Raw genomic sequence first — 12,418 nt, forward strand, 5'->3', positions numbered from 1 at the left:
ACACACACACACACGCACACATATTTCCTAGATTCTCTCTCAGTCTATAACCATCTCCAAGGAAAGTTACACAGTCCTTGGAGTCAATGCACTCAACTGGTCTGGTAGTTAGGTTCTAAATGCAAAACATTTTACGAGAATGCCCTTTTTTTTTTATTGATTTCAATCACAAATTACACGCAAAACAATGTAGACCTACGCCAAACTCATCTGGGTAGTATATTGTTGCGTATGGTCAATATGAATTGAAGCCAGATCTGGAGGGGCATGGTTAATCTGGCGTGTTTTCTTGATGGTCTTGACTTCTGAGCCCACTTTATTAACAGCACCAATTGCGACTGCATCGCCACCTAACGGCATTCACAAGTAGTTACAATCACCACAATGACCTAAAGTAATAGGCTATCACCCATTTTCACTTTTGGATTAATTTATATTCTGCGAGCTGCACTATCTCTCAAGCTGCATCTTTTTTTAATGTATATTAAATATATTTAGATGTGTTTTATTAGCTTTAAAACTATTTAATTCACGCCCAAATGTATGCTCTTCAAGACATCGATGAAATAAAAAATAAAGGAGTAAAAATAAAGACTACCTTGCTCGAGAGATCTCTAGCAATATAGCAGCGACATTTAGTGGCAGTTTGCACAAAAGACAATAACAAGAACAATTACATGAACAAGAAACAACTCTAACAAAAGTCCCCCTGTATTTTACCGACTGGTTAGTTACCAACGCGGTTAAGGAGGTAACGGACTTCAAATACAAGCATCAAGGGTAATTGACTCTTGAGTAGCAAAAATATTACATTTAAGAGAAACTGACGTGTCACTTATATTCAAACAGCCAAATGTATCTAGGAACGAACAGTATTTAACTAATTTGCTCATTATCTAAGGTAAATTGTATATTCACAAAATTAAATATCTAAAGACATTGCTCTATTATAACAAAAATCAGAAGCAATATCAAATATATATATATATATATATATTTGATATTGCTTCTGATTTTTGTTTACAAAAAAAACGAACCAAAACGATTAATTTATGCAAATCTTAGAATTGTGTAACAAATTAGGTAAATCATTCTTTATATTCATGATTGTGTTCAAATGTGTGTATATTTTAGGATTTTGTATTATTGTAGTCTACTTATGCCTTGTACTTTTTTCTGTTTATGAATCCTGTTTCACATCACATTACGGGCACTCAATTTCCCATAATGCTTCATTCTAATACTGTTTCATGCCTCACGCGCGTCACAGGATTTGTCCTTCCGCTTCCTGTCATCTCTGCTGCGTGGTTTAGCGGCGTTAGCTAACCGAGCACATATCCTCATTTTCCACTCCAGTGTCTTATGAGTTTGGAATAATGACTACCACCGCCGCGCCATTCCATGAGCCAGAGGAAGAAGTCAGTACACATGTTTTCTTCCAGACATTTTGAGTGCTTTCGTGATAACAACGACACGCGGGGGAGCGGTAGCTGGGTAGCTAACTAGCTAGCTTAACTCCACCGGCATACCAGTAGCTTTAGATGAGCCAGCATGAATTTATTATTTGCTTTAGCCTGTTTTACGTCTCTGTAATGTTGTTGGGTTCTGTGAGCAAGAGGATAACGTTTTAGCTAAAGTAAGTCAATAATGAGTGATTGACAGCTGTGCAGCACTAACAAATGTTTCACTGTTCTGTTTCTGATCAGTATGATCCGTACGCCTACACCACCGACTGCGACCTGCACACCGGTTAGTACACATATACATAGCCATCTCTTATCTAAATGTAGGAGGCTACCTCTCAACATACGTTCCTCCCCACCACTGTCCCATGTCCTCTCCTCACAGGTGACCCCAAAGTGGACCTGGCCTATGAGAGGCAGTATGAGCAGCAGACTTACCACGTCATCCCAGAGGTGATCAAGAACTTCCTGCAGTATTTCCACAAAACCACCTCTGACTTAATCGACCAGAAGGTTTATGAGCTGCAGTCCAACCGTGTGTCCAGCGAGAGCATTGAGCAGAAGATCTACGAGATCCAGGACGTCTATGAGAACAGGTAAACCCCGCTCTCTGTGAATAATAAACATCTTCCCATGGCGCTGATGATGAAGTTATTGATGCCTCCTCTAACAGTCATTAAAGCTGTGTGGTTGTGTGTGTGATGAGTGTCTCACCTTAACTGTTTTGGTTCTGTTCAGCTGGAATAAGTTGACTGACCGTTTCTTCAAGAACTCTCCCTGGCCAGAGGCTGAGGCCATCGCATCACTCGTTGGCAACGGTGAGTTCATCATCTGCCATCAATCTAGTTTTTGCCTGTGCTTTTTTAAAAATTGGTGTCTTAAAATGTGATCAAATAAATGTATATTCGTCTAATAATTTCCCACTTATATTAGCTAATACTTATACATGTTATTGCGTGGTTTTGGTGGTGTTTACAGTTGTATTAACTGACAGACCTTAGGGGTAGGCGATATGATCTAAAAGTTATATCACTGTTTTTTTTTTTTTGCAGTAATGTTATTTTATCACAGTATAACAAAATTAAAAGGGATACTCCACTCAAAACATGATTCTACATCTTTACACTGTATTGGCAATATAAGGGAACATATCTTAAGAAAAAATGGATGTGTTTATTGGCTCCAAGTTTAAATGAAAATGAGGTTAAAAGCCTACACGTGTTTTGGAAGGACTAGCCTGCCCTTAAACGTAGTCTAATTAGTTAACACAATGTGATTAATTCTCAGAGTTAGTACCAACAGCTGTGGGGTTGTTTTTAGTTTTCAGTATCAAAACGGTATTGCTGGTCAATCTCTGAGCAATAAAACAGTGTTTCCCACACATACACTGTAAGAATCTTTTACTTTTTTTTTTATCCATCAGAGAATTAAACGCCACCCATGATCAGTTCACTAGTGGACAATCTCCCCTCGTCCCTCCTGTACCTGTCTGTTCTTACATTGATTCCCTCTTTGCTCATTTTTCGCCGTCTCTCCCTCTGTCTCTCAGGCAAACACACAACGGATCCGTCTGTGAATAGCCTATCGTCTGTGTACTTATGCGCGGGTTAACTCTGATAATTTAGTCTATGTTCTAGCAACAATATTGTACATGCACTGCACATTGTTGCCAGCGTACACGCCGCATTACATTTCCTATGTTTGCTGAAACCAAAACGTGCATGTGCTCATGGTAATGACAGGATTGCAAAGTCGGTGGCAGAAAGTGACATCAGTAACGGCGGCGAAACCTGTGTACCGCCCACCCCTTACAAATCGCTGTTATTCTTATAAGCAAGTTTTACGGTCAAATGATAAATAAGTTCACCCCTGTGTAGTTCAGCAGAGGGAATGTTTCATGTCATTTTTTGCTCGTTATCTCCTGCAGATGCTGTGTTCCTCATACTCTATAAGGAACTGTACTACAGACACATTTATGCTAAAGTCAGCGTGAGTAACTGCTTAATCTAAACACTTTTTCAACCTCCCTCTTGATTACTGAGCAACCTGCAAAATCTGTGACAACTTCTAGTTTGTTGTTTTCAATATTGTTTTCTTGATTATCAGGGTGGACCAACTCTGGACCAGAGGTTTGAGTCATACTACAATTACTGCAACCTCTTCAATTACATTCTCAGTAAGTTACCACAATGGTCCTCCTTACATTTTCCTCTTACCTGTAGTTATGATCAGTGAAGTAACACCCAATGACAGACAAGTTATATGAGAACGTTTGTGATTGTAAATAGACGCTGATGGCCCCGCCCCCTTGGAGCTGCCTAACCAGTGGCTCTGGGACATCATTGATGAGTTCATCTACCAGGTAAAAAACATGCATCTTCAATTAACAAGACATTTAACAAAAAAAAAACCCAATCTAATCTACAAGGAGTATCAGTTATATATTAAATGGGGTTTTCACATAGTTTTCTATGTGGTTAACATCGCCCATCTCACTCATCTCTAATAGCACAAAGAAAGTGGGTTTAAATTCTGTTAAAACTGATTTTGGAATTGCACTCTCTCCTCTCCAGTTCCAGTCCTTCAGTCAGTACCGCTGTAAGACGGCCAAAAAGTCAGAGGAGGAGATTGAATTCCTGAGGAACAACCCAAAGATCTGGAACGTCCACAGCGTCCTCAACGTTCTCCACTCGCTGGTGGACAAGAGCAACATTAACCGCCAGCTTGAGATCTACACCAGCGGAGGTAAAGACAAATGTTTTGGAAATATTTGTAGATGGAAGTGGGTAAAATATAGGGAACCTCAGTGTTTCTACAATCTTGAATTAGGCCTTGGATCTTGTTAAGTTACGAAAATAAGCTGCCGTTACAGTTATGTGTAGGTTTATTGTCCTTTAAAACCTTTTTTAATAGTTTGTTGGTTTTCTGGTGAGAACATGTAGACTTTGTTTTATTCAGTTTAGGCATCTAACACGTTATTTGGTTGGGTATTGCAGGAGACCCAGAGAGTGTGGCTGGAGAATATGGGCGTCACTCCCTGTACAAGATGTTGGGTTACTTCAGCTTGGTTGGGCTTCTGAGACTTCACTCTCTACTTGGCGATTATTACCAGGCCATCAAAGTCCTGGAAAACATTGAGCTTAACAAGAAGGTAAGGTGCCTAATGTGAGAGTCACACACTTGAGTACTACTAATGAGGATACTACAGAGTATACCGTGCCCTCTATTTTCAGTTTAAAAAAAAAAGAGAAACATTTCAAACTTTTTTTGACGTCTATTCCCTTGGTTTTGGGCTGCATCCTGTTTTTTTCAATCTGTCTTCTCCACACCCCTGTATCTCTTTTGTTTCTTGTCTTTCAGAGTATGTATTCCCGCGTGCCCGAGTGCCAGATCACTACATATTACTATGTGGGTTTTGCCTACCTGATGATGAGGCGCTACCAGGATGCCATTCGAGTCTTTGCCAACATCCTGCTCTACATACAGAGGACGAGGAACATGTTCCAGAGGTCGACGTATAAATATGAGATGGTCAGTTAGGGCTTCTTAGACAAGATTTTTTTTAGCTGTACCCATTGGATTGTCCAGCCCATTCCAAAGTTTCTTGTAAAATTCCAACTGATACCACAATATTTGGGTTGTGATGGCTTTCTCCAAAATTCTGTGATGAATTAATACTAAACATCAGGTGTTTTTATTCATGTATTCTTTGGAATTATCAAATGGTATTCGTTGAAACAGATGTCATAATACTTCTATTTTAGGTCAACAAACAAAACGAGCAGATGCATGGCCTCTTAGCCATTGCTCTCACCATGTACCCAATGCGCATTGATGAGAGCATCCACACCCAGCTGAGGGAGAAGTACGGAGACAAGATGCTGCGAATGCAGAAAGGGTAAAAAAAAGGAAAAGAATCTCATCACATTGTGTTGGCACAACTGTTTTTGAGCTTCAGAGTTTAACTGTCATTCTTTATTGCCTTTATTTTATTTGTGTGTATTCGATTACAACATAGATTTTTTTTATATTGGTCAGTCCTTTTTCATACTTAACTGTTATGTTATGATAGTATAACGTTCAATTAAATGTAGTGTTGGTCTTTGTAACTGACGCACATTAACGGCAGTGTAATAATTAACAAAAATGTTCCTTTTTTCATCTTAAGAGACCTGCAGGTGTTTGAGGAGCTGTTCAGCTTTGCCTGTCCCAAGTTCTTGTCACCTGTGGTGCCAAACTATGACAACGTCCACCCAAACTACCACAAAGAACCTTTCCAGCAGCAGCTGAAGGTCTTTGCTGAGGAGGTGCAGCAGCAGGCCCAGCTCTCCACCATTCGCAGGTAGACCATGCTGACTTTGATTGTGAGGCATAGTGAAAGAGGCCCTGTGGGGTTTACATTCATTGTCACTCAACAAAACACATTGTATCATTGAGGTCTAACAACAACAAGTATGCTTGTGCTCAAAGACACATGAGCACAAGTTAAACAAAATAGTGCCCCCTCATCAGAAAATCCGCTAGTACCCAGACATATTGGATGTAGTTTTTCTGTTTTGGTGTAGGATATGTACTGAATTATTCTCCAAACTTTGTCATGTTGTCTAATTTACAATGTGTCCTTGCAGCTTCCTGAAGCTGTATACCACCATGCCAGTAGCCAAGCTCGCAGGATTTCTGGACATGACTGAGCAGGAGTTCCGTATCCAGCTGCTCGTCTTCAAACACAAGATGAAGAACCTGGTGTGGACCAGTGGCATCTCAGCTCTGGACGGAGAGTTCCAGTCTGCTTCTGAGGTCGACTTTTACATTGACAAGGTGTGCTAAATAAATATAATTTATTTATTTCTAAGACTTCTTTGGCTCAAGCCAGGAATAAAAGTTCTCCATTGCTGCGACGGATTTCCGTCAGTTATAATCCAGAGCGGCCATGCATGAGAGCAGTTTGGATAAAAATTTGTTTAACTTAACAGCTTCCCAGCACATAATCCATCTCTTACATCAGTAGGTGGGGGTAATTAGCTATGAATTCCCTAGGGACGCGAGTTGGTCGGTATGGCTGCCGTTCGGGCCCATAAAGCAAATTATCACTGAAAAGTTAATGATGCATTGTGTTTGATGTTAGTAATAGTATAAAATCTTTCTTAAACAAACTTACACAAAAAACATTGTACAACTTTAATGGCTTTTATGGTTGCGGTTTGTTAAATGATGTTAAAAGGAAAGGTAGGGGCGGCTGTTGGCTCAGTGGTTAGAGCAGTCGCCCCATGTACAGAGGCTGAAGATCCTCAAGGCAGCGGGTTCGACTCCAACCGTGGCTGCATGCCCCCCCCTCACCCCGTTTCCTGTCGGTCATATCTCATAAAAGGCTTGGAAAACTGCCAAAAAATAATCGGGCCGTCTATTCACTCGAGGTCTCCCTTGTGTTGACTAGTTATTGGGTTAGTTGAAGTGTTTTTATGTATATAAATTACATTAAACCAGCATAGGGGAGTCAATGTCAACTTACAAGTTTGTGGTTTCTGTTCTATGTATTTAGAACATGGACTCATCTGCTCACGTTTTCCAGTGTCTAACCCTGGCGTGTGCTTATACAAATTTATAATTGTTCAGAATGTCTGTTCATAATGGCAACGATTGATTACAGAGCTGATAAATGCTTGTAGAAAGAGCTAATAGCACCAACATGGGTCAGAGTGAGTGCTAAACATGGCAATTTGAGTATGTATTCTTCTAACCTGTGAAAAACATTCACATTTCAGAATTTGAAATGGACGACTTTCCTCTTTTTAAAAGGCAGCACAGCACCCGCCTTTTCCAAAAACAGAAAGAAAATGCTTGGCTGTGTGTACACACCCTAATGTGTGGCTCTCTTCTGTAACTTGTTTTACAAATACAAATGGGGAGCAGATGGTGAATATTTGGCCTTTCCTTTAATCCCTTCACAAGCCCCCTGAAATCCTACACATGCTGTATATAACATAGTGAGAAAGCAATGTTTTTGGGTGATTGTTGTCCGTTGCATGTTATTTTAAGTAGCTCTGTATGTTTAATGAGCTTTTTCCTTGTAACACCTCCACAGGACATGATCCACATCGCTGACACTAAAGTCGCTCGTCGGTACGGAGACTTTTTCATCAGACAGATCCACAAGTTTGAGGAGGTGAGTAGGGCTTCATCAGATGGCAAAGTACAGAATTATGGACTTGCTTTTAACCTCTTAGCAGTTTCCCCCTTTTTAAGGGGGGGGGGGGGGGGGGGGGGGGGACATGACAGGTCAACACTTGGACACCAAGACCTTGAATAATCCTTGCTGTGTTTTGGAGATTTCTGCAAGAATTGTGTTTTTCAGCGAGCTAGCACTTCTGTTCTGGAAACTGCTCAGAAACCCCTTTATTGTCAGTCTACCCAGGAAAGCCATCCATCCTTTCAATGCTCCAGGTCTCTAGTTTGTGGTTGTAAAGTTTTATGAGGCTGTGATTATCCTAGAGGTTACAAAAGCTCATTTCAAACAGTGAGCTCAAGTTTCAAAAAATAGTCTCACTACAATAAAATGGCTACTTCTAAAATCATCATGCATGAATAAAATTAGGCTCATTGAATCCACAAGAGTCTCAGCTTTTCAGTCAAATGCAATTAATTCAACTCCAACACCCCGGTATGCAGAAAGATTCCAGTTTTAGGATAGGCAAAAATAGCTAATCTGTACTGCATGAGAATAACTGCTTGGCTTCCCGAACTCTCTGGATTAACCCTAAAGTGGACATGTCTGAAAAGGGGAGACTCATGGGTCCTTTTTCATTCAAATAGCTTGAGATCGGAGATCATCTTCCTGATAAACTAGCATATCCTGCCTTATATTATCTTCAGAAGGGCTTTCAGTTATATCTTGTGTTTTAAAGACTGAAAAACATTCCTCTCTCTTCCCACAGTTGAATAAGACACTGAAGAAGATGCCAGCCTCCAGCACCACTGCAACATCAGCAAGTGCCACAGCCCGAGCAGTCTGACCAGCAGCAGTGAGCAAGACCTTAGGGACAGACTCTGTCCCTGAGGTCTTTTTGACAACTAGTATTGATGACAACTTTTCTATGTAACCTGGAAACAATAAAGTGATAGTGGTGTGCTCAAACTTTTTTTGTTACATGTTACGTGTTCACACTTACCACTAGATGGCAGTATTCACCAGTCTGTCACAAGATCAGATGCTGAGATTGAAAAACTCTATTACTGATGGGAAATGATGCAGTATAGACATGCAAGGAGAAAATACCTACATTATTATTGCTTTGTTTGTCTGTTGAAATAGTAGCTGTGAGTGCAACAGAAGTCGATAGGAGGACATATTCAGAGTCCTAAGGGTTTCTCAGATTCCCAGACTTTTGGAGCTTTTAATTTCCTGCTTCAGCTCATGCGGCTGCATCAGTTGTCCTGTTCCTGGCTGCTCTCCCATTATCCCACTGGCCGAGGTCAAAGGACGTTGCATATTTCTTTTATTATCACAGATCATCCAACATTTCCCAACACAGATCTCAGGACTGGTGACAAGAACAACAAAGAAATAAAAACATACAAAATGGGAATATAAAAAATGAACCTTAAAAACACACCACTCGTCAGTTGTCATATAAAGGAAAACAGAACGACGTCACCATAGCACAATATACACATACTCCAAACATCCAAAATTATTTCCTACCTATTTTGGTAAGCCAGCATTTTTCTTGAAAAATATTTTAATTCCATCACATTTTTTATAAAATAAAAAAATAAAGCAAACATTGCTCATTTTGAGCATGACTCTTAGTCCCTCAGGAGGCAGTGTAAAGTCTGTGGGCACAATGCCATCTTTATGTCTATAAAAATTGGATAGGTCATACTTTTTTAAATTCCATCTATAAGTCCTTATTAAGGCTTTCTTTAACTGCCTATAATATCAAATTTGTCATAAAATGTTTCAATGTTTTTTTTTTTTACTTCATGTAGCTCCAGTCTTGGACGATTCGATCCATCTTCCACCATCATCATTAAGGAGTCTCAGTTCTCATTAAAGAGTCTCCTTGTACGTGACTGACTCCACGCAACAGATGTCTGCTGTCCTGCAGACTGGAGTGTTTAATCTCTGCCATTGATCCAAAAAAGCACTTTTATCAACCTACTACAGTACTTAAACAATTGCACAAAGGCCCCTTCTGATCTTGTTTGTCAAGTGAAAACTCTAAGAGCGTCACTGGGGAAAATATTTCAAGTGATCATCTGCATTACATGTCCATTTATAATTTCCCAACAACAAAATCTAATATCTGAAGGAGAAAAGTCTCACTGTCCCACCCTCACTCCTTCAACACTGATTGCATCGTCTTGCAAAAAGAAAAAGAAAAAAATCAGAGCATGATAACATGAATTGCGTCATTTTCTCAATGTCCAATTGATGGCCATCTGCTGGTCTGAGTGTGTAGCTTCATTTTTTTTGGAGTGTGTGTATTTGTGTTTGTGTGAATGTTTGCAGTCAAGGTATGACTTCAGAAGGATTAGTGAGAATGAGGCACCTTTTGACGATTGAAAGGTCTGGTTCAACAAGCTTCTCCCACAGGGAGGCTTAGTCTCTCTTTCCACTCAAATCTGTGGATGAAAGCCGATGACTCCAGTCTCCCTGCTTATGATTTTCCATTTCCTAAAGCTCATTTGAATTAACCTTCTTGTGAAGCACCTTACGTGGGACAACCCTTCAACACAAGACCAACTCAACGGTGAGAAAGTCCTCTTGCAGGCCGTCTCACTGATGCACTGAGGTTGGCTGATGAGGTTCCCTAGACTACACACACTCCTCCTCCAGTCCTCCCCAAGCTTGTCAGGGTGGCGGCTTGGAAGCACAAGGACACACACGAGTTATGGTTGCGCTCAGACCAGCGAGGCCTCGGCTAGTCATAACTCTGTGATCTCTAGGGGACTCTCCGACAGGGTGTCCCCATCCTTGTGACGATGCATCGGGGTGGACTTGGCCGATTCTGTGCGGGCGTTGCGCTCAGAATAAAGCCCCCCGTCGGCGTTCAGTGCCTCCAGAGAACGTGCCAGGGCCCGCTGGTCGTCCTCTGGGAGGCTGTTGAGGTCGGAGGTCAGGAGGGTACCTGTGCTGCCATGGACTACATGCACACCTTCGGGACCCTTTAACTCCACAGGAAGCTTGTGCTTGAAGCGCAGTGTGCCCCGACCTCCGCCCATGCCCAGATGCTCATCTTCATCGTCGTCCAGATCACTCTGGATCAGCTGTTGGAGGAGGACAGGAGGGGAGACAATTAACCTACAGACTGAAATTGTTTATGCAATGCATCGGGTTGACAGCAATATTGCAGCAAACTTTGAAGAAAAGGTGGAAAGAGGTAAACCAGCAGAAGGAAATATGCCAGGAGAGAAATCAGTAAATCACTTGCTGTAACAACTTGGAAAGATAATGAAACAATACATCAGCAGAGAAGAACACATTTCATACCAGACCTGGGTTAAATAATTACAAACAATTCTTAGCATTAAGTTGTTTGGGAAGACTGAACGGCTGGAGGTTTCCACATCAGAGCAAATCCGAAGTGTAGTTAAGTGTAGATAATGCAGTCTTAATCCTCCATTTCCAGTAATTGTCTAAACCTTCTGGCAGGTTCTGTGTGGTAACCTCTATCCTCAGCTGAAGATTCTAAAAAGCAAGTGCAAACTCTATTTGACCCCAAGCCTGGCTCAAGGTAACAAATAGTGAACAAGAATAGGTGCCATGTTCCGAGCAGCGAACGTCAGAATGGGAAGTCAGAGGAATGCAAGATCACTCTCCAGCGTAGTCAGACAGGAAGATCACAGCAGCAGGTGCAGATAGACAGCAGTTTCTCCTAGCCCACCTCAGTGACCGACGAGTGATCTCCCTGGCTGGTGGATACTGTGACGAGCCGTGCTGCAAAGAGCGTTTTCAGCCTCAGGTAGTCGTCCAGGACCACATTGAGCAGCGAACCCTGACAGGATGGCAGTTAGGATCAAACAGAATGCATAACACTATTCACCTGACCGTTACAGTAAATCATAAAAGAGAATCCTGTCCAGCCCTCTATCTAAACAGCCTGTCTTCTAGTCTTTGGGGTCTCTCTCTTTGTTTTCTTCTTAGGACATACTGGAGGAGGTATTCGGGCCTGTTCTCTGCCCCAATGCATTTTGGGGAGGATGGAAGTAGAGAACATGACCAACAAAAAAAACATGCTGGATTTGGACGTGTTCATGTGTGTGCATGTCTCCCTGGAAAATCATACAGGTGTCTTACCTTGATAGGCCCATCTCTCATGATCTGGCCCAATTTAGCAATGTTGTCGTACTCCTGAATGGCTGCTCTCAAGTAACGATCGTCCTCAGGCTTCGCTTGAGGCTCTCGACCAAATGTGCCCTGTGGGGACGACACACACACACGCACACACACATGGTTTAGAACAGCCACGAGCACACGAGCCTAACTCGGAGAACAGTGCCTCAGTAAAAAAACACGAACTTGTGTAACCTTGAGAATTACTTTATTCTCTACCTTGTCAGCATTAAAGCCTGGAGCAAAATATTATCTATTTATCTCGTCATGGTATTGTCTGACATATGAATGATTCATGTTGGTACTGACATGAGTGCGTGCTGGGCTGTTCCACAGGTCAGTGATCTCACTCAGGTTCTCAGGCAGGTCGTCCTCGTGGTCAGCCTGAGCAGCCAGCTCCAGGTTGCGACAGAACGGGTCCAGCCACACTGGATTAGCTCTGCAGAGGTAAACAGCATTACGCACATAAACTACAACATGCAAAGTAAGTATGACATATTTGATATTGACCGTGGCCTGCTTTTTCTGTTGTTACAGCTCATTAACACTCTCATGTCTGTATGTTAAATATGAAGTTGGGGTGGGCTCTGTTTATTTGAGCATGAAGAATTTAAACCACCAA

General features: G+C 41.6%; 2 protein-coding genes across 2 annotated transcripts in view; one reads left to right on the forward strand and one right to left on the reverse strand.

Moving 5' to 3' along the window:
• The first annotated feature begins 1,285 nt into the window (after positions 1-1,285).
• Positions 1,286-8,595, forward strand: eif3s6ip (eukaryotic translation initiation factor 3, subunit 6 interacting protein). Its single transcript, XM_083923333.1, has 15 exons — positions 1,286-1,418; positions 1,707-1,749; positions 1,849-2,059; positions 2,202-2,281; positions 3,391-3,452; positions 3,570-3,639; positions 3,752-3,825; positions 4,037-4,208; positions 4,460-4,614; positions 4,824-4,994; positions 5,228-5,361; positions 5,632-5,805; positions 6,092-6,281; positions 7,546-7,626; positions 8,396-8,595. Exons 1-15 carry the CDS (start codon positions 1,377-1,379, stop codon positions 8,471-8,473), a joined length of 1,737 nt encoding a protein of 578 aa, XP_083779459.1. The 5' UTR covers positions 1,286-1,376; the 3' UTR covers positions 8,474-8,595.
• A 1,793-nt stretch (positions 8,596-10,388) lies between these two features.
• cdh23 (cadherin-related 23) overlaps positions 10,389-12,418 on the reverse strand; it is a gene marked incomplete at both ends in the record, with an annotated part of 172,866 nt that continues 170,836 nt past the window's right edge. Inside the window, 4 exons of the mRNA XM_083923263.1 lie at positions 10,389-10,730; positions 11,348-11,458; positions 11,761-11,880; positions 12,106-12,235. Of these exons, the coding sequence (XP_083779389.1) occupies positions 10,389-10,730; positions 11,348-11,458; positions 11,761-11,880; positions 12,106-12,235 (703 nt within the window). The remainder of the gene's footprint in view (positions 10,731-11,347; positions 11,459-11,760; positions 11,881-12,105; positions 12,236-12,418) is intronic.

Source organism: Echiichthys vipera (assembly GCF_963691815.1).
Source record: "Echiichthys vipera genome assembly, chromosome: 11".
Lineage (NCBI taxonomy): Eukaryota > Metazoa > Chordata > Actinopteri > Perciformes > Trachinidae > Echiichthys > Echiichthys vipera.

Excerpts from the sequence above, each read along its gene's own strand:
- eif3s6ip (XM_083923333.1), top strand. The coding sequence starts at position 1,377 with ATGACTACCACCGCCGCGCCATTCCATGAGCCAGAGGAAGAA. Across the intron at positions 4,209-4,459 it reads TGAGATCTACACCAGCGGAG|GAGACCCAGAGAGTGTGGCT; the intron begins GTAAAGACAAAT and ends TGGGTATTGCAG. Across the intron at positions 4,995-5,227 it reads CGACGTATAAATATGAGATG|GTCAACAAACAAAACGAGCA; the intron begins GTCAGTTAGGGC and ends CTTCTATTTTAG.